This window comes from Rhinatrema bivittatum, chromosome 5 (assembly GCF_901001135.1).
Source record: "Rhinatrema bivittatum chromosome 5, aRhiBiv1.1, whole genome shotgun sequence".
Taxonomy (NCBI): domain Eukaryota; kingdom Metazoa; phylum Chordata; class Amphibia; order Gymnophiona; family Rhinatrematidae; genus Rhinatrema; species Rhinatrema bivittatum.
Genome location: NC_042619.1, coordinates 170372525 through 170394321, shown reverse-complemented (window position 1 = coordinate 170394321; position 21797 = coordinate 170372525). Strand labels below are relative to the sequence as shown.

Genomic DNA, 21797 nt, shown 5'->3' with positions numbered 1-21797 from the left:
CCTAAGCAGGGTAAATCAGCAAGACGATCCTGGACCTCTGGGCGAAGGTTGGATGACTTTAACCAAGCCCAACGTCTGGCTGAGATGGCTGTGGCTGAAACCTTTGTGGAAGCATCGAATATGTCATAGGCAGTTCTAATCTCATGCTTCCCTGCCTCAAATCCTTTATGAAGAAGGGCTTGAAGCTGTGGCTGGTATTGGTCCGGCAACGTGTCAGCATAGTCTTGCATCTGCTTAAGGATGGCTCTGTTGTATTGAGTCATGTAAAGTTGATATGAAGCTATGCGTGAAATCAACATAGCTCCATGATACACTTTCCGTCCCACGCTATCCAGGAATTTATTGTCCTTGGTAGGTGGAGTGGAAGAGTGTGGCTTAAGACGCTTGGCCTTCTTCTGCGCGGACTCAACCACAACAGAGCGATGATCCAGTTGAGGCTTTTGAAAACCTGGTGCTGACTGGACAAGATATGTGGAGTCAGCTTTCTTGTTAACTGGTGAAACAGATGAAGGAGATTCCCAGTTTTTCTTTAGCAGATCCAAAAACACCTGGTGAATAGGGATGGAAGCGATGATTTTTGGAGCATCCAGAAATTGAAGTAGTTCCATCATCTGGTGTCTGTCATCGGCCTCAGATTGTAACTGAAAAGGTACAACTTCTGACATCTCTTTCACAAAATTAATAAAAGAGAGATCCTCAGGAGGAGATCTTTTTCTACTTTCTGTAGGAGATGGTGGTGAAGGCAAATCTGTGTCAGAAGATGTATCATCATCACCACCCCAGGTATCGTAGGGATCATGTGGGGCTTGAAGCCCTGAAGGACCTGGCTGAGGCTCTGTAGGCATCGATTGAAATCTAGATGGAATCGGTGCTATAGGTGGAACTAGGAATGGCATCGAGGGCTTCGGCGCTGCCGATGGAATCGGTGCCGGTCGCGGAATCGATGGAGCCGAAGGATAAATCGGTGGAGATATACCAGAAGGCACCGATGGAACCACCCCGGAAGGGGGAATCCGGAACGGTGTTTCTCCTGCCGATGAGAATCCAGTCGGAGACGGTGGTGTTGTCGATGGTACTGGAATCACTGATGGAAGGGCCGTCATAAGTGCCTCCATGCGGCGCAGTAGCGGTGCTAGAGCTTGCACCAAAGGCTCGGTGGTCGGTTCCCTCCTTGGTGGCGAAGTCGGTGCCGGCGTCTGTGCCGGAGGCGGTACCGGAACCGGTGCCGGAGACGGTGCCGATGGAGGTTGTAACTTCTGCATCGCTTTCTCGATGGCCTCCTGGACCAGCCGGTCCAGTTCTGCCCGGAGACCAGGGGTAACAATACCCGGCTCGACGGGAGAGGGAGGCTGAGGCAGGGCCGGAGGGACCACCGTAACCGGTGGGATCACGGCCCCCATACCCCGAGAGGGTGAGGGTTTCCTCGGTGCCTGCGAACGAGACGTGGAGGGTGTCCGGTCTGATCGCGGCTTCTTAGTCGGTGGCTCGGCTTGAGCAGAGGTCGATGGCTCTGGATCCTCGAGAGGCCGAGACTTGTGCCGTCGATGGCGATGCTTTTCTTTCCGATCCCCTCGCCCATCCGGGGAAGGGACGGGAGTCGACGGCCGAGAAGCGATCGATGGCGGACGGTCACCGGAGGGTTGACGGTGATGGTGCAACTTCGACGGTGCCGGTTCCGATGACGTCGATGCTATCGATGGCGTTGGGGTGGGTGCATGGAAGAGGAGCCCCATCTTCTCCATCCTGGCTTTGCGACCTTTGGGTGTCATTAAGGCACATTTGGTGCAAGTCAGGACATCATGCTCACTACCCAAACACATAACACAAACCCTGTGGGGATCTGTGATTGACATAGTCCGGGTGCAATCCGGACAACGACGGAATCCCGTTGCCATGGCTGTAAGCCAAAATTTAGCCTGGGGATCGGTAAGTGCCAACAGGCCTCGAGGGCCAAAATCGACGGTAGTCGATGGAAAATGGCAAAAAACTTACCGGATTCCGTAAGAATGATAAAAATTTGTCGAAGGGAGACCCCTGAGGGGCAAATTTTCTTCAGAAATTAATTTCCAAATTCCTGTCAGGAACGTGGTAAGAGAGCTCCTTTCACCGCGTGGCAACTGCTGCGCGGAAAAAAGAAGACTGAAGGGAGACCCCTGCTGGCTGCAGGGTCAGTGCCTTGCTGGGCATGCCCAGTAGGGGCCAGTCAAAGTTCTGTTAAACTTTGACAGAAGTTTTCCGTGGTGGGCTCCATCCTCGATGTCACCCATTTGTGAGGACTACCATCCTGCTTGTCCTGTGAGAAAATTTAAAAGCAAACAAATCCTCTCCACAATTTAGTGAATTAACAATTTATATAAAAATCAGGTTGCACTTTTTTAAAATACTTAAATACAAAAATGAATATATTTATATACACATGCCATTCCTGTTTCTCTAGCTTTCCCCCTCCCCTGCTTCTCCCTGACATTATTCTCCCTTCCTCCGACCACTCCCTGCCTTTCCTCTTGTCTCTAAAATATCTGTCTGTCACTTGACCTTTCCAAGCTACTCCATTTTTCTTCCTCTGTTTAACCATTTATCTTTTTTTTGCATCCTTTCCTTTACCCCTTTTTCTTGTCTCTTCTTTTCCCCTCTTACCCCTTCCCTGTTTCTTCCTTGTTTCCTGATTAAAGATGTACTAACCTCAGAGTAGCAAAACATAATGAAGGTTATGTACCTTTGGACTTCCTTGCTCTCACTCCTGTCACTGGACTATCTCTATTGCCCAAGTCCCAAGGAGCCAGAACCCTACGGGCTCCTCCTGGGGGGTTCCTGGTTTCCGGGTGAACACCTCGAGCCTCTGGCTCCGCCTCCCGGCCTACCCTATCACTCGAGGTAGGCCGGCCCAAAGGTCCACTACTTCGCCTGCAGTATCAGACTGCAACAGTTAGGGCTGTTCAGCTTGGAGAAGAGACGGCTGAGGGGGGATATGACAGAGGTCTTGAAGGAGTAGATGTGACTTGGTTATTTACACTTTCGAATAATAGAAGGACTAGGGGGCATTCCATGAAGTTAGCAAGTAACACATTTAAGACTAATCGGAGAAAATTCTTTTTCACTCAACGCACAATAAAGCTCTGGAATTTGTTGCCAGAGGATGTGGTTAGTGCAGTTAGTGTAGCTGGGTTCAAAAAAGGTTTGGATAAGTTCTTGGAGGAGAAGTCCATTAATGGCTATTACATATAGAAACATAGAAATGACGGCAGAAGAAGACCAAATGGCCCATCCAGTCTGCCCAGCAAGCTTCCCTCATTTTTTCTCTCATACTTATCTGTTTCTCTTAGCTCTTGGTTCTAATTCCCTTCCACCCCCGCCATTAATGTAGAGAGCGGTGATGGAGCTGCATCCAAGTGAAATATCTAGCTTGATTAGTTAGAGGTAGTAACCGCCGCAATAAGCAAGCTACACCCATGCTTATTTGTTTTTACCCAGATTATGTTATACAGCCCTTATTGGTTGTTTATCTTCTCCCCTGCCGTTGAAGCAGGGAGCTATGCTGGATATGCGTGAGGTATCAGTTTTTTTCTTCTCCCCTGCCGTTGAAGCAGAGAGCTATGCTGGATATGCATCGAAAGTGAAGTATCAGGCACATTTGGTTTGGGGTAGTAACAGCCATAACAAGCCAGCTACTCTCCGCTTTATGAGTGTGAATACTTTTTTCTTCTCCCCTGCCGTTGAAGTTATGCTGGATATGCGTGAAGTATCAGTTTTTATTTTCCCCTGCCGTTGAAGCAGAGAGCTATGCTGGATATGCATCGAAAGTGAAGTATCAGGCACATTTGGTTTGGGGTAGTAACCGCCGTAACAAGCCAGCTACTCCCCGCTTTGTGAGTGTGAATCCTTTTTTCTTCTCCCCTGCCGTTTAAGCAGAGAGCTCTGCTGGATGTGTGAAGTAACAGTTTTTCTTCTCCCCTGCTGTTGAAGCAGAGAACTATGCTGGATATGCATTGAAAGTGAAGTATAAGAATGGAGTGATCAAGCTAGTTGAAAGGCATCAGGAATAGAGGAAGGTGGAGGTAGTAATTTGGATATTTGGTTTGGGGTAGTAACCGCCGTAACAAGCCAGCTTCTCCCGTCTTTGAGAGTGCAAATCCTTTTTTCCACATTTCCTCTTGCTGTTGAAGCTTAGAGTGATGTTGGAGTCACAGTAACCATGTGTATGTTTATTGAATAAGGGTATTGTCTCCAGGCAGTAGCCATCATTCTGGCGAGTCACCTACTCTTCATTGGCGGCCTCTTGACTTTATGGATCCACAGTGTTTATCCCACGCCCCTTTGAAGTCCTTCACAGTTCTGGTCTTCACCACTTCCTCCGGAAGGGCATTCCAGGCATCCACCACCCTCTCCGTGAAGAAATACTTCCTGACATTGGTTCTGAATCTTCCTCCCTGGAGCTTCAAATCGTGACCCCTGGTTCTGCTGATTTTTTTCTTATGGTAAAGGTTTGTCGTTGCCTTTGGATCATTAAAACCTTTCAAGTATCTGAAAGTCTGTATCATATCACCTCTGCTCCTCCTTTCCTCCAGGGTGTACATATTTAGATTCTTCAATCTCTCCTCGTACGTCATGCGATGAAGATCCTCCACCTTCCTGGTCGCCCTTCTCTGTACCGCTTCCATCTTGTCTTTGTCTTTTTGTAGATACGGTCTCCAGAACTGAACACAGTACTCCAGGTGAGGCCTCACCAAGGACCTGTACAAGGGAATAATCACTTCCCTTTTCTTACTCGATATTCCTCTCTCTATGCAGCCCAGCATTCTTCTGGCTTTTGCTATCGCCTTGTCGCATTGTTTCGCAGACTTCATATCATTAGACACTATCACCCCAAGGTCCCTCTCCTGCTCCGTGCACGTCAGCCTTTCCCCCCCCATCGAATACAGTTCATTCGGATTTCCGCTCCCCATATGCATGACTTTGCACTTCTTGGCATTGAATCTCAGCTGCCATATCTTCGACCACTCTTCCAGTTTCCTGGAAGAGTGGTCGATTATACTTAGGGAATAGCCACTGCTTTAATTGCATCAGTAGCATGGGTTCTTCTTAGTGTTTGGGTAATTGCCAGGTTCTTGTGGCCTGGTTTTGGCCTCTGTTAGAAACAGGATGCTGGGCTTGATGGACCCTTGGTCTGACCCAGCATGGCAATTTCTTATGTTCTTATGAAGTTGGGGCCCGCCCCCCCCCCCAAATCTAAGCCCCTTAAAAATGGACCACTATTTATATATGAGAGAGAGATAAAGAAAGATAGATCTAGATACATACATTGGAGACCCAAAGTTTGCAAATCTATTTCATGCATATTCACTGTGGAAATCCTGAAAACCAGATTAGCTAGGCATACGTCCAGGAGAGGATTGGAAAACACTGATCTAGATAAATAGATATAGACACACAATTTGTACAAACCCCCAACAGTGTCTTTAGTTGTTGTTGGTAGCTGTGTAACTCTTCTGTTAGGTTGTTCCTTTTCATTTGAAGATCGATTATTTCGTTCCGCAATGGCTGTACAACTTCATAGAATCTAACCTGAGAAAACAAATGCAATACTATCAGTTAAACAAATTAGCAAATTCTTAAAAAATATAACAAAGATACAGTGTTTAAAACAGTGGGTTAGAAATTCCAAATTTTAATTTTCTAGTCTGTAGCCACTTGTAGATCTTTTAAATATATTTAGGCAGTACTTGAGGAGACAAATTCATAAGTCCTATTTAAGATGGATTTTCCTATTTATTTATTTATTTATTTAACTTCTTTTACTATACCGACACTCAAGACCAGGTCTTATCGTACCGGTTTACATTAGAACAAGGGGAAAAATCAATTAACGTATAAGTGGAAAAGAGAAGTTACATTAAAACAGGGAGAGTAAAAACATGGATGTCGGAAGATAGGACAGAATTAAGTAATTGAACAATAAGTTAACAAAATTACAAACTATAAATTAACATAAAACAATAAATTAATAATACAGAAAACATGGATTATAATCAGCGGAAATATACATGGAAATATATATACATGGAACATATACACACATGGAACATATACACATATATACATATATACACATTCCATATTATACACATATACACATATATATATATATTCCATATACATACACATATATATATATACATATATGGAATACATACAGCTGGAATATACATGTTATGTCAGATGGGAGGAGTGGCGGGGGTGAGGGAAAAGGGTGGGTTGAGGTTGCGAGTGGAAAAGGGAAAAAAGTGAAAAAAGTTTGGGAGTGCGGGGAGGGAGAAGGGTGGGTTGGAGGGTGAGAGAGAGTTGGTTAATATGGAATCCTTCAGCGATAGGCTTGTGTGAACAGCCAGGTTTTAAGTTTTTTTCTGAAGGTTAAATGGCATTGTTCCTGGCGTAAGTCTTGAGGTAGGCAGAGAACAAAAGGAAAACATTTTCCTTAAGCAATTATCAAGTTTCACAGAGTTCCTCCTCTATTAGCTAAACCTTTGGTTAAAGCTAACTCTCAGCAGACAAATTCAAACTGCATCCTTCACCACAAACCAGCTGCATTGACATCTCCCAAACAGCATCTTAGTCCATGTACGATGCCGGCTGTACCTCCTTGCTGTGCGACTCCAGGGATTATGCGGTGAAGCACTCTGCTCAGACACAAATTCACGACACCTTGGTATGCCACAATGAGTGTATAAACTGTTCCTAGAATGCAAGCTCCAAGCTGCAGACACAGACAGCCCTGGTCAGACCTAGGTCTGGATAAAACCAATAGCACTGCTCCATGGGGATCTTCCACATTACAAAGGATGATGGGATACGTGCCAATGAGGCTATGTCCCATCTCAGAATTGAGGAAGGGTCCACAGTGGTGAAGGCATGCGCCAACAGTGTCAATCCTTTCTGCGACTCCAAGGGGGATTGCCCCGAAGGAGGTCCCTTATGTGATTTAGGTGCTCTTCTCTGGGCCTTACCCAGCGCCAAAGGCTTCCACACCAAGCTCGAACCCTGACCTAAGACTGATTCAGGAACCGGAGTAGGGGAAGGGGGAAGGGGGAAGGAAGCTTTCTTGTGCTTGTAGGAGCAAGAGGGGAAAGAATAGTCTCAATTTTCTGCGCTGAGAATTTGATACCATCTTACTCCTAGACAAAAAGCAGCTTCACTACACACCCTTATACCGAAGCTTCAGGCTCCTACCAGCTGGCACTTTTCCAAAGGCTTACACCTTCCAGGCACTGCTACCCCCTATAGGACATCTAATCACAACTGAAGCAGTTGAAGGAGTCATAGTCCAGGCCCAGCAATAGCAGATGGTATACATATCATTGATGGATATTTAATTATTTATTGAACTTGATATATGGCTTGTAAGAGAAACAAACAAAGCAATTTATAAAATCAAAATACATGCATAGCTAAAATAAAACAAAATAAAAAACTACTGTGATCTCTTGTGCCTCATAGCACAGCTTGCACTTGGCAGCTGCAGGATACAGATTCCTGAGTTCTGCAAAGCTCTCGACAATTAGCACCGTTCGCTTGGGATGCATCCCAGTAACCTCATTCACAGCATTACCCTTTGCTGTTCAGCAATTCATTCTCTCTTTCTCTGTTAATTTTCTCACTTCAGTCCCGTGAGGGAAGAGGGTAACTTATCACTGGAAGATCATGCCTGCCTCACACCTATTACAGTTCATGCATGATAATATCTTAAACCACTCTTGGGTTAAGCCACGGATAAGAATATAAGAACATAAGAAATTGTCATGCTGGGTCAGACCAAGGGTCCCATCAAGCCCAGCATCCTGTTTCCAACAGAGGCCAAACCAGGCTACAAGAACCCGGCAAGTACCCAAACACCAAGAAGATCCCATGCTACTGATACAATTAATAGCAGTTGCTATTCCCTAAGTAAACTTGATTAATAGCAGGTAATGGACTTCTCCTCCAAGAAATTATCCAAACCTTTTTTTAAACCCAGCTACACTAACTGCACTAAACACATCCTCTGGCAACAAATTCCAGAGCTTAACTGTGCGTTGAGTGAAAAAAAAAACTTTTCTCCGATTAGTCTTAAACGTGCTACTTACTAACTTCATGGAGTGCCCCCCCCCTAGTCCTTCTATTATCCAAAAGTGTAAATAACAGAGGCATTAAACATTTTCCGTTTTATTCACCATTCCCTTCCTAATAATTTCTAACATTGTTTGATTTTTTGACTGCAGCAGCACACTGAGCTGACAATTTTAATGTATTATCCACTATGACGCCTAGATCTCTTTCCTGGGTGGTAGCTCCTAATATGGAACCTAACATCGTGTAACTATAAGCATGGGTTATTTTTCCCTATATGCATCACCTTGCACTTATCCACATTAAATTTCATTTGCCATTTGGATGCCCAATTTTCCAGTCTCACAAGGTCCTCCTGCAATTTATCACAATCCGCTTATAATGTTGTATTATCTGCTAATTTGATTACCTCACTCATCATATTCCTTTCCAGATCATTTATAAATATACTGAAAAGCATGGGTCCCAGTACAGATCCCTGAGGCACTCAACTGCCAATCCCCCTCCACTGAGAAAATTGGCCATTTAATCCTACTCTGTTTCCTGTCTTTTAACCTGGTCATTATTCATAAGACTGCAGTTTGAACAACATAGGAAAATTTGTTCTTACTTGATAATTTTCATGTCTGTAGTACCCCAGATCAGTCCAGACAAGTGGGTTTTGCATCCCTACCAGCAGATCGAGGCAGAGAATAAAGACTTTTTCAGGCACTGCTACATAACAGAGTGCCACTTGCAGCCCCTCAGTATTGACCTGTACCCAAGTCAAGATGGCTATACCAACAAATAACCCCAAATCAACTCTGGGCAATACAGTTGGAGCCCCCTGTATCCAGGACCCCTTGTGCAACAGTCAGGAAACTATAAACCTATATATACCATTAACAACTCTGTGTAAAACTACTTACTGTCACATTAACAACCAGAAGCTAGAAAGTCTTTCGCAAAGGATCTCTGAACTAATCTGTAGTACTACAGGAACAAAAAGTATCAGGTAAGAACTAAATTTTCCTTTCCTGTTCGTACCCCAGATCAGTCCAGACAAGAGGGATGTACCCAAGCTCCCTTATACTGGGCGGGAACCCGAAAGATCCACACATAGCACACTTTTCTCAAAAGACGCCGCCTCTGGCGCCTGCACATTCAGGCAGTAATGCTTGGTAAAAGTGTGAAGAAAAGACCATGTTGCTGCCCAACAGATCTCGTGCGGAGAATATCAAATGACATTCCGCCCAGAAAGTTGCCTGCGCCCTAGTGGAAAGTCCCTTCAACCCTTCCAGCACCGATCTACCCTTACAGATATAAGCTGTACTTATTGCTTCTTTCAACCATCTGGGCAATCGTGCCCTTGGAAGCCTTATTTCCCTTCTTTGCTCCACTAAACAGAACAAAAAGATGATCCGATCTCCGAAACAGATTCGTAACCTTAAGGTACCACAAAAGAATCCACCTTACATCCAATAAGTGCAGCTCCTTTGCCACAGAAGCGTTCAGAGACAACTTCGGAAAGGCTGGAAGCTCAATAGTATGGTTAAGATAAAAGGATGAAACCACTTTCTGCAGAAAAGAAGTCACTGTATGCAACACCCTGCCCTAATGGACTTCTCCTCCAAGAACTTATCCAAACCTTTTTTGAACCCAGCTACACTAATTGCCAGAGGATGTGGTTAGTGCAGTTAGTGGTTATCTGCTGCTAGAGACAGAAATACTGAGGGACTGCAAGTGGCACACTCTTATGTAGCAGTACCTGAAAAGTTTTTATTCTCTGCCTCCATTTGCTGGTAGGGTTGCAAAACCCATTTGTCTGGACTGATCTGATCTGAGGTACGAACAGGAATTGTCCCATACAGTGCAGCACATGCTGCCAATCTACAGAACATGAACTATTGAAACCACGAAAAGCAATGGCAGAAGCAACAGAAAGACCAGAAGGAAGGCAGTATAATGCTCTGCTTTCCTCCTGCTGGCAGGAAGGCAGTTGAGTGCCTAAGAGGTGCGAGGACTCAATGAACATTACTATTTGTGAAGTGGCTTCTCTTCTATTGGATCTTGGATGTACTTGTATAAAAATTAAAGGGGCAGATAAAAAAAAAAAAAAAAAAAAAAGCTGAGCTCCTAAATTTAGGACTCTAAGGTCCCTATTTACTAAGCATTTTCCCCATAGACACAGAATGGGAGAAAACCTTTAGTAAATGACCCCCTGAAATTAGGTCCCTAAGTTAGGCTATTTTCAGCTGAACTTAGATGGTAAGCTTTCAGCTAAAAAAGTCACATAAATTTAGGTTCCTAATAGTTAGGCCCCTAAATGTAGGCCTTTCTTGATTTGATTTTGGCTCCTGAGTTAGATGCCTAGATCTGAAAATCAGTGCTAAACTCCTAATTGTGTTTCCCCGCTCTAACTGCCCCATAACCATGCACTTTTTAGGTTTTTTTTAAATTTAGGAGCCTAATGAAACTAGAATCCTAAATTTAGGCATTCAGCCCTAATATATTTTCAAAAGGGCTAAATTAGGAGCCTAAACTCTTTGAAAATTGGCCCATAAGTTTCTTTTAGTCATGTATTTTTTTCATGTAATCACTTTGGATTAAACTTGCATAATACCAGCTTAAAATAGTACAAGCATTTTTATCATTAACTTTTAAATAAAGCAGTGCTAGGTGTTTTTCTAGTACTGAGATTTCATGCTGATCATTTTTGCTAGGTTTTTGCAGATGCTTAAAAATTTAAATTGTAGGAATGAAAAAATGTTTGAGGAAAAAGTTTTATTTCATACTATGGTCACGTCTGACAGTAGTTTTAGTTATAAAGGGGAAAATTGGTTCTTACCTGCTAATTTTCCTTCCTGTAGTACCACGGATCAGCCCAGACTCCTGGGTTTTACCTCCCCTCCAGCAGGCGGAGACAGAGAAGTTTTTGTGGACTCTGTCGTATAACCCTGAGGTGCCACCTAGAGTCTGCCAGAGTTCCACTGTACCCAAGCAGAATGATAAAACCATAACTTTACCTGAACAACCTCCCTTAAGAGCAGAGGTAATGAAAACCATGTAACTGACGAGAACCCAACTATGCCCAAAATCCTTACCCTGAAAAGGGGAGCATTATGTAACTTACAGCAAAATAATTTGCTAAACACCGGCCGAGCGGACTCTCCCTGGGGGGGGACTCTGGGCTGATCCGTGGTACTACAGGAACGAAAATTAGCAGGTAAGAACCAATTTTCCTTTCCCTGTACATACCCGGATCAGCCCAGACTCCTGGGATGTACCCAAGCTTTCCTAACAAGGGTGAGACTGTGAGAGTCCCGCTCGGAGGACACTAGCTCCGAAGGAACCGGGCTCTGGTGCCCAGACATCAAGTCGGTAATGTCTCACGAAAGTATGTGTAGGTTTCCAGGTAGCCGTTCTACAAATTTCTTGCGGCACAACTTGTTGGAATTCAGCCCACGAAGTGGATTGCGAGCGTGTTGAATAAGCCTTTAGCCCCACCGGAATCGGACGGCCCTGTACAAGGTATGCCGAAACAATAGCCTCCCTTTAGCCAACGTGCGATAGTGGCCTTGGAAGCTTTATGATCTCTCCTAGGTCTACTCCATAAGACGAACAGATGGTCCGAGAGAAGAAAACTGTTTGTAAGCTCCAGGAAATGTAACAACCCTCTCTTTACATCCAGCTTCCTTAAATCTCTGGCCTCTGGCGTAGAGGAATCCAGACCCGCAAAGGAAGGCAGCTCCACTGACTGATTCAAATGAAAAGCAGAAACCACCTCCGGGACAAAGGAGGGAACCGTTCTCAATGACACCTCTGCTTCTGAAATCCATAAGAAAGGCTCTCTGCAAGACAAGACCTGAAGCTTGGAAATACGCCTCGCCGATGAAATAGCTATTAGAAACACAACCTTTAACATAAGGTCCTTCAGAATCGCCCGTTTCAATGGTTCAAAGGAAGCATCACAAAGGGCGCGGAGACCCAAATTAAGTTTCCACGAAGGACAGGGATTCCGGACTGGAGGGCGCAAGTGTTTAACCCCCTTCAAAAACCGAACCACATCCGGATGAGAGGCTAGAGTAACCCCCTGTACCTTACCACGAAAACAACCTAACGCCACCACCTGAACTCACAGGGAATTAAAAGCCAAACCCTTGGACAATCCAGCCTGCAGAAATTCCAGAACCTCCGGAATTGAGACCCTGGACGGACGAACGTTACGCTCCAAACACCAGGATTCAAACATTCCCCAAACTCTGACATAGGCTCTGGAAGTGGAAGTCTTACGAGAGTGCAAAAGAGTGGCAATAACCGCAGGGGAATAACCCCTCGTTTTCAACCTCTGCCTTTCAAGCCATGCCGCTAGACAGAAGCAATCTACCTCGCCGAAACAGACGGGACCCTGGCGCAGAAGAGTTGGAGACTGACGAAAACTCAGCAGACCGTCAACTGTTAGATTCAAGAGATCTGCAAACCACGGGTACCGTGGCCACTCCGGAGCCACTAGAATCACCTTGCCTGGATGAACTTCGATGCGGCGCAGCACCTTTCCAACCAACGGCCACGGCGGAAAGACATACAATAGAACGTCCCTTGGCCAGAGTAGGACCAGAGCATCTACTCCCTCTGCTCCTCGTTCTCGTCGCAGACTGAAGAATCGAGGAGCCTTGCCATTGCGGTATGTCGCCATGAGATCCATGGAAGGCATGGTCCAACAATTGAACAGAAGACGAAAAGCCTCAGAGAGTTCCCACTCCCCTGGATCCAACTGGTGTCGACTGAGAAAGTTGGCCTGCACATTGTCCACCCTGCCTGTGTTAGAGGCTGCTATCTTGTAAAGGTGTTGCTCCACCCAGGTAATCAACAGCCGTGTTTCCGTCACCACTGGATAGCTCCTGGTTCCTCCCTGACGATTGATGTAGGCCACAGCTATGGCATTGTCTGAGAATCCTCACCGACCGTCCCTCCACTAGGGGAAGAAGGGCCTGTAATGCCAACTGAAACTCCCTGGTTTCCAAACGATTGATCAACCAAGAGGATTCCGTCTTTGTCCATTGTCCTTGCACCGCTGATGCCAGACAGACACACTGCTCCCCCATCCAGAGAGGCTGGCATCCGTGGTGACCACGATCCATGTGGGAATTTCCAAGTCCACTCCCAGACGCAAATGGGCTAGGCAAAGCCACCAATGCAGACTGGAACGCACCAAGTCCATCAGCAGTAAACGTTTGAAACTGCTGGGACAGTGGACTCCAGCGAGAGAGCAACGCTGACTGAAGAGGGCATATATGAGCAAAAGCCCATGGTACCAGTTGGAGCGTGGATGCCATCGATCTCAGAACTTGCAAGTAATCCCAGGCCCTGGGGCCAAAGCATGGACCTGAAGAATTCCAACTGGGTAACCAATTTGGAAATCCTCTCTTCTGTAAGAAAAACCTTGCCCAAGACCATATCGAACCTGGCCCCCAGAAACTCCAAGAACTGGGAAGGAATCAGATGGCTCTTCTCGGGATTGACCACCCAGCCTAAGGAGGTCAATCTTAGGGCTTCTGACTGCGCAAATCAGCCAGTCGTCCAGATAGGGATGCACCAATATGCCCTCGCGCCGCAGGGCTGCTGCCACTACTGCCATCACCTTGGTGAAAACCCAGGGCGCCGTTGCTAGACCAAACGGAAGAGTGCAAAATTGGAATGTCTGAGGATCGCAAACTGCAGGTATTTCTGATAATCCGGATGGATGGGTATGTGCAGATAAGCCTCCGTCAGGTCCAATGACGCTAGAAACTCTCCCTTGTGTACGGATGCTATCACCGAGCGCAGAGTTTCCATGCGAAAATGAGGTGCCTTCAGCATCTGCTTGACCTTCTTCAAATCGAGAATGGGGCGAAACGTGCCTTCCTTTTTCGGCACAATAAAATAGTTTGAGTAATGCCCGCGCCAAAGCTCTCCAGCTGGCACCGTAATTATGGCACTCAGATCCTGTAAGCACTGCAGGATGTCTTGTACCGCTTGACGCTTTTGACGGTACGTGCATGGTGACACCATGAAGCAGTCATGGATCGGACATGCAAAATCTAAAGCGAGGCCGTGTTCGATTATACTTAGGACCCATTGATCCGATGTTACAGTGGTCCACTCTGCCAGGAATAAGGACAGCCTGCCTCCTATACTTGGAACCGAGGAGTGAACCGGCCGCACTTCACTGAGAGGACTTGGGACCATCATGGGACTGGGGAACTCCTTCCCTGGCGGGCCGCCGGCCCCGAAAGGAATGGTTCCACGTATTTTGGCAGCTTTGCACCTGGCGGAAAGAGGAACCAATGGACCGGGAGGAGCGAAACAGTCGATTCCCCCGAAATCTCACCTGCTGAAGAAAAGAGCCTCTCATCCTTGGTCTGTCCTCTGGTAACTTATGGACTTTTTTCTCCCCCAGCGACTTTATCATATCTTCCAACTGCTGCCCGAACAGCAATCTCCCCTTTAAGGGTAGAGAACTCAAGTGCGCTTTGGAGGAAACACCCGCTGACCAATTCCACAACCATAGGAGGCGTCGTGCAGAGACCGCTGAGACCATCGCCCTCCCAGAGGTCCACAAAAGATCATAAAGCGCGTCCGCATTGTAAGCCACCGCGGCCTCCAACCACCCAGCCTGCTGAGCCTGGGCGTCCAAAAGGGCCACAGATGCCTGCAAATCCTGGACCCAGCAGAGACTGGCCCGCTGTGCGAAACTGCTGCATATAGCGGCCTGGACCCCGAAAGCGGACACCTCGAAATTCTTCTTGAGCTGGACCTCCAACTTGCGGTCCTGCAAGTCCTTCAAAGCTGTGGCTCCCGTCACCGGGATAGTCAACTTCGTCACAGCAGAGACGGCCGCGTCCACCTTTGGCGCACTCAGCAGATCCAGCGTATCCTCTGGGAGCGGATATAATTTATCCATGGCCCGACTTACCTTCAAACCCCGATCAGGAGTGCCCCACTCCTTAAACAAAAGGTCAGACACAGATAAGTGGAACGGGAAAGACTGAGCTGGACCTCGGAGTCCCAGCATCACCGGATCCATATTAGCGCCAAACCGGGTATCGTCCTGAGAAACCTCAACTCCCAGCTCCTTCAGGATGACCAGGATAAGGGGCCCCAACTCATCCTTTCGGAACAAGCGGACCACCTTAGGGTCGTCACCCTCCACCAGAGGCGTGCCCATGTGCTTTGTCGGCTGGGGTTGAGCCTCAGAATCCCCTTCCGGATCCTGATCCGGAGCCTGTGGCGGAGACTCTCCATCTGAATGATCCGAAAAATTGCTGACCACCAGGCAAATCACGGACCGAAGCAGACGCTTCTCCTTCAGTGCTCTGCTGGCCTTCGGCCCCTGAACCCGCTTTCGGGCTAAAGAGGACCCATCCCATGGACCAGTTGTGCGGGCGCCTTGCGGGCGCCTTGGGCCCCTGAGACTTCACCGCCTTGCGAGCCTTAAAAGCCTTGTGCATTAAAAGCACAAAATCAGAGGTGAACGTTGAAGACCAGTCCGAGTCGACCCCTTTGCCATCCACTACAGAATCCTCCACAGCCCCCCAGGTGCACTAGGCCACGGAGACAAGGGGAGGGGGCCCTTCCCCCATAGCTGCTCTCTCCTGCTCTCTGAACGTCCTTAAAATGGCCTCCGTTCCTGCGCTAAGCTGGAACAGATCCGGGGCCTGCCGTGGCAAAACTGGGACCTCAGCCCCCCGATGCGATCGTGGGTCACTACCCTTCAATTTCGCCGAGGCAGCAACCCCCGAAGACCCCTCTCCCAACAAACATTCTGTGCAAATGCCAGCACGGGAGAGAGTCGCGCGCGCTGCCGCATGCAGCACAGGCCACACCACACGGCATGAGCCGCGGCCTAAATTTAGCCCGGCAAGAGAGAGGAGCGGTGAAAAAACAAAGAAATTCCTGATCGGGAGCTGTCCGCGGTCTGAACCCGATTGCATGCTACACTCACGGAGAGAAAGCTAGGCCAGCAGAGCAGGAGAAATTTAAAGAAACAGACACCCCCCCTTTTTTTTTTTCCTAAACCTATACAAGGTCTAACTGAAGGTGAGAGCCCGAGACCCCCGGGATCACCTGCAGTAAGCAGTTACAAGGTCCTCAACCCTCTGCTCCAAAGCCTCTATTACCAGGGGGGGTGGCCCCACCAGGACCTGGCAACCCCCTGGGAGGCTAGAAAGGGGAAACTGAACCTGACCCTTGCCTAACAAGAATAACAATTAAAGGCACAACCAAAATCCTAAACCTGACCAAACCAGACTCCAAGACAGCACCTCTTCCACCTGCTGGAGACAGAAGAATACTGACAGACTCTAGGTGGCACCTCAGGGTTATACGACAGAGCCCACAAAAACTTCTCTGCCTCCGCCTGCTGGAGGGGAGGTAAAACCCAGGAGTCTGGGCTGATCCAGGTACGTTCAGGGAACTAGCAATTATAACTTTGAAATCTGTAAGAAAGTTTCATCAGGGAACATGCAGTAAATTAATAAAGCTCTTAAGTGAAAACTACCAAGAATATGTATTTATTTATTTAGATTTTTTCTATACCGGCATTCGTGAAAATATCACATCAAGCCGGTTTACAATAAACAGTGGGGTGATAACCGGAACAGAGAACGAGATAATATGTACTAAACATACTATAGATGCAGTTACAATAAAACAAGGAGTCGTACAACTAGGAGCAAGAAGAAGAGAAGATAGTAACTTTAACATAGTATATTAACCCGTAAAATGGTAGAATTTCCAAGCAGGGAAGTGTGTAATTTACAATGATATACAGCTCTTAATTTTCAACTATTTCCAGAAAATATTTACATGTTTGGTAAGGCCTTCCTAGATAGCCACTTACATCAACTATAATGTATTCAAACCTAAATGCAGTATTTTTTATTTTAAGTTAAAAAATGTGTGTTGGACTGATTTCTCTCTTCCAAGGAGAAGTTTCTATAAGGAAATCAGAAGTGAACATTTGTTTTACCTATACAGCTGCAAATTAACCTTTTGAAAAGGGTGTGAAGTAAGGCAAATTTCAGGTTTTTCAGCTCTCTATCCTAACCCTAAATCTCATTAAAAAAAATGCCAACAAAACTGCACCACAAACATTGCCTTGCTCAATTAACAGCCTACAGAATAATTGCTAATTATTAGGACACTGAGCAAAATCATGGCTCAGAAATGCAGCAATTGCACAATTTTGAAAGAGTACAGGTTTGTCTAAGACATAAATCTGTCACAAGGCATAAAAAACCTTAAAAAAAACTGCAAGCTAGAGGATGGCCAAAATATGCTGAAGAATTTGCTCTATAAGACTCTTCAAAATCAAAGGGATTAGTCTCGAGGAGACTCATTTTACAATTCTTAGAAGACAAAATCATCTGATTCAACAGCCACAGGAAGTTTAAGGAATGAGCACTCCCTTTCTCCACTGCTCCAAGAAAACATTTTTTTTTGCAAAACAATTATTACTAAAATGTGCAACTTGTATACTGCCACTACAGCAATGCTTCTCAAACTGGTGTAGGATCTATCAATGTAAGCAAATACATTTCATGCTTATTCACTATGGATATCCCAAAGGCTCCATGATAGGACTGAGTGGGAAAACACACTGCAGAATCATCCTTTAATCAAGAATACCTTTGCTCAACTGTTACAAATATTGAAATTCTGCAGATTTAGAAGCAGTGTTAAGATGTATTTAAGATATGTTAGGTTTGTAATGAACCATTGGTTAGCTATACTACCCCTACATCTGGGAAATTAGTCCAATGTTTTCGTTTTATCCACAATCCAAAGGGATACAGCACCATCTTGTGGCAGAAAGATTTTTTTTTAAGCTGTGCTAGTGATAGAAGGAAGTCAAAAGTGGTATTGAGAGATTCAGAGGAATATGTAGAGGTTAAGGAGGAAAAAACAAAATTGCTGAAATATTTCTGTTCAATATTTATTATGGAAGGGCCTGGAGAAGGACCACATAAAATGACACAAATAAGATTGAAAGTGAAGTAAAACTCAATCGTTTTCAGATCAGTGTGTGTGTTCATGAGGAGCTAACTAAACTTAAAGTAGATAAGGCGATGGGATACATATGAGGATACTAGAGGGATTTAGAGATGTCCTGGCAGCTCCGCTGGCTGACCTTTTTGAATTCTTCTTTAGAGTAGGGAGTAGTTCCGGAGGACTAGAGATGGGCAATGTGGTTCCTATAAATAAAACTGGAAGTAAGGAAGAAGCTGGGAACTACAGACCAATTAATCTGACCTCTGAGGGAACAAATCAGTGAACTTGCTGCTAAAATAGAAGATAGTGCAGTTTTGGGAATCCAATCGATTGCAAGATCAGAGGAAGCATGGTTTTACCAGAAGTAAATGTCACATGAATCTGATCAGTTTGTTTGGGAAGTCAGAGAGTTGGATCAAGGAAGAGAGTTAGAGCTAGTGTATTCGGATTTCAGTAAGGCCTTTGCCATGATTCCATACAGAAAACACAAAGAAAATTGAAAGCCCTTGGTATGGGACCTAGAGCGGCTTACTGGTTAGAAACTTGCTGAATGAGAGTCAACAAAGAGTAGTTGAATACTGAGTTTCTCTGAGGAAGGGGGATGATGTTAGTGGTGTGCCTCAGGAATCAGTTTTGGACCAGTTCTTTTCAACTTTTTCATGAGCAACATAGCAAAAGGACTGTCAGGAAAGTTTTATCTTTTGGCTGATAGCAAAATCTGCAACAGGGTAGATAGTACTGAAGGTGTGGAAAACATAGGAGGCATCTAACAAAGCTTGAGGAGTGGTCTGTCAGCTAAGATTTAATGCTAAAAAATGCAGAGTAATGCATTTAGGATTCAAAAACATAAGGGAAAGATACAGTATTGGAAGTGAAAATCTTCTAAGCACAAAAGAAGAGCAAGATCTGGGGGCGACTGTATCTGATGATCTTAAGTAGGCCAAACAGGTGGATAAAGTGATAGCAAAGCCAGAAAGATGCTTAGCTGCATAGGGAGAGGAAACATCAGCAGAAAAAAGGAAGTGATATTGCCTCTGTATAGGTCCCTCGTGAGACTTCATTTGAAATACTGTGTACCATTCTGGAGAACATACCTTCAAAAGGATGTAAATAGGATGGAGTTACATAGAAATGATGGCAGAATAAGACCAATGGACCTTCCAGTATGCCCAGCAAGCTTATGGTAATTTCTGCCGCCCCATACAAGTCACTCCCATAATTATCAGTTTCCCAGATCGTCAAAGTCAGGGCCCTTGTTGGTTGCTGTTTGAGTCCAATTCCCTGTTACCTCTTGCCGTCAAAGCAGAGAACAATGCTGGAGTTGCATCAAGAATTTCAGGTTTATTGGTTAAGGGTAGTAATGGCCACATCAGCATGTTACCCCTGCTCATGTGTTGTGCCACTTGGTTGAATAGAATCCATGATCAGATCACCATTTCATTAAATTTGTTGGAGTATTTTCAGTCTCAGTTATTTTTTTCTGCTACAAAATGTTTATTACAGTTTTAAATTTTATACAACCAGAAAAAAACAACAAAATATAAACAAAAAAATAAACCACCACCAATTAGCAGCATGTAAGCAAAGGAGATGGGTACATAACTACCATAGCAAGAGTATAATAATCAAGACTTAAGCAGAAACGCAAGTAATGGATCCCACATTTTCCTTCTATCTAAACCAGATCTGAACTTCTCTATAGATTCAGATCAAATTTTTAAAGTCATAGAAAATTCCATCACATATTCACATCCAAAATTGTATTATCTTTCAGGTTCTTTAGAATTAACTTGACAGTAATCAAGAGCATAAAGTCCATAAGTTTCTTCTCACGATGCATTAGTGGAGTTTCCAAACTTAGAGACTTCCAAATAACAAACTTAAGGACTCTTGAAAATGTAATGTATCATATATTCAACCCCAGACCTTCTCCCAATAGTCTTGCAAACTGGAACAAAAAAAAAAAAGTAACAAAAATCATTCTTGCAGGACCAAAATCATCATCAGAATTTGTTACTTTAGCTGGGGTCCACAATGCCCTATGGGCTATAAAAAGCACAGACTGAGCTAAGGAAGTGGAGAGAGAAATACAAACAGATTAATCCCAAAACATATACCAAATAGCCAGATCCAACTCCACTCCCAAGTCATTTTTCCACACCTTTTCAGTACCAATGCCTCTAGATTTGGTCTTAAGCTTCATGAATTTATAAAAGGCTGAAGCCTGCTTAGAGGATGAATAAATATATTATATCTGCTGGATCTGCAAAGCCTCAGGTAGTGCTGCAAAATTCATTCTACCCATAGGGGCGGATTTTAAGAGCCCTGCTCGCCTAAATCCGCCCAAATCCGGGCGGATTTAGGCGAGCAGGGCCCTGCGCACCGGTAAGCCTATTTTACATAGGCCTACCGGCGCGCGCAGAGCCCCGGGACTTGCGTAAGTCCCGGGGTTCTCCGAGGGGGGCGTGTCGGGGGCGGTCCCGGTCGTCGCAGCGTTTTCGGGGCATGTCGGCAGCGTTTTGGGGGCGGGTACGGGGGCGTGGCTACGGCCCGGGGCGGTCCGGGGCGTGGCCGCGCCCTCCGTACCCGCCCCCAGGTCGCGGCCCGGCGCGCAAGAGGCCCGCTGGCGCGCGGGGATTTTCGCCTCCCTCTGGGAGGCGTAAATCCCCCGACAAAGGTAAGGTGGGGGCTTAGACAGGGCCGGGTGGGTGGGTTAGGTAGGGGTGGGTGGGTTAGGTGGGTTAGGTAGGGGAAGGGAGGGGAAGGTGAGGGGAGGGAACGGGGGTAGGCTGCGCGGCTTGGCGCGCGCCGGCTATACAAAATCGATAGCCTTGCGCGCGCCGATCCAGGTTTTTAGCAGATACGCGCGGCTCCGCGCGTATCTACTAAAATCCAGCGTACTTTTGTTTGCGCCTGGAGCGCAAACAAAAGTAGGCCTATTCGCGGAGTATGAAAATCCGCCCCATAATGCATATCCAGTGTCTGAGTTGAAGCCATGAAAAGTATTGAGAACAAGATAAACCATATTCCATATGCAATTCTATAAAGGATTTTAATCTGCTGCTCTGTATCAAATAGCCTTTCTTGTTCCATAGGCTCCAAAACCAATTTTTTTTTAAATTCTGAATTTAGTATTATTACAAATGGAAGTTTGTTTACAATAGAGTCTACATTCAGTGTGTCTGAAAGACCCCTAAAAGCATCCAGTGAGGCAGAAAACACCAACTTATTCTCCAAGATAGAGGGAAGCGACATCTCAGAAAGGAAACAAAGAGGAGTAAGGTCAAATAGTGCTTCTTCAAGCTGTAACCAAGCCCTCCTGAAACCAAATGAAGCTCTGACATAAGATAAAGGCTTTGTGGTATAAAGCAAAATCTGGAAAATTAACACTTCTGATAAGTCTAGGTAACTAGTTTCTATTAAGCAATTTGAGGGGTCTTGGACCTTCATAAAAACTGAATTACAATTTCTTCCAGCGGTTTGGATACTTTCCCATTGAAAGATAAAGGTAACATAGGAAAGATATAATTTATTTTCAGGGCAATAACCATCTTAATTGCCTCCATTTTACCCCACCAAGAGAGGTAAAGGGGGTGCCACTTAGTTGCTATATCTTTGGCAATTTCAATTAAGTTATCAGTACTGTTAATCAAAGAATCTTCAAGAGTAGTTGAAAACCTCAGACA

The 21797-nt window shown here is 45.5% G+C and overlaps 1 protein-coding gene across 4 annotated transcripts in view; it reads right to left on the bottom strand.

The window, feature by feature from the left end:
* Window positions 1-21797, bottom strand: part of PIBF1 (progesterone immunomodulatory binding factor 1) — a 391620-nt gene that overhangs the window by 323910 nt on the left and 45913 nt on the right. For all 4 annotated transcript variants that reach the window (XM_029603019.1, XM_029603020.1, XM_029603018.1 and 1 more), the window contains exon 5: window positions 5443-5562. In XM_029603019.1, coding sequence (XP_029458879.1) covers window positions 5443-5562 — 120 coding nt within the window. The remainder of the gene's footprint in view (window positions 1-5442; window positions 5563-21797) is intronic.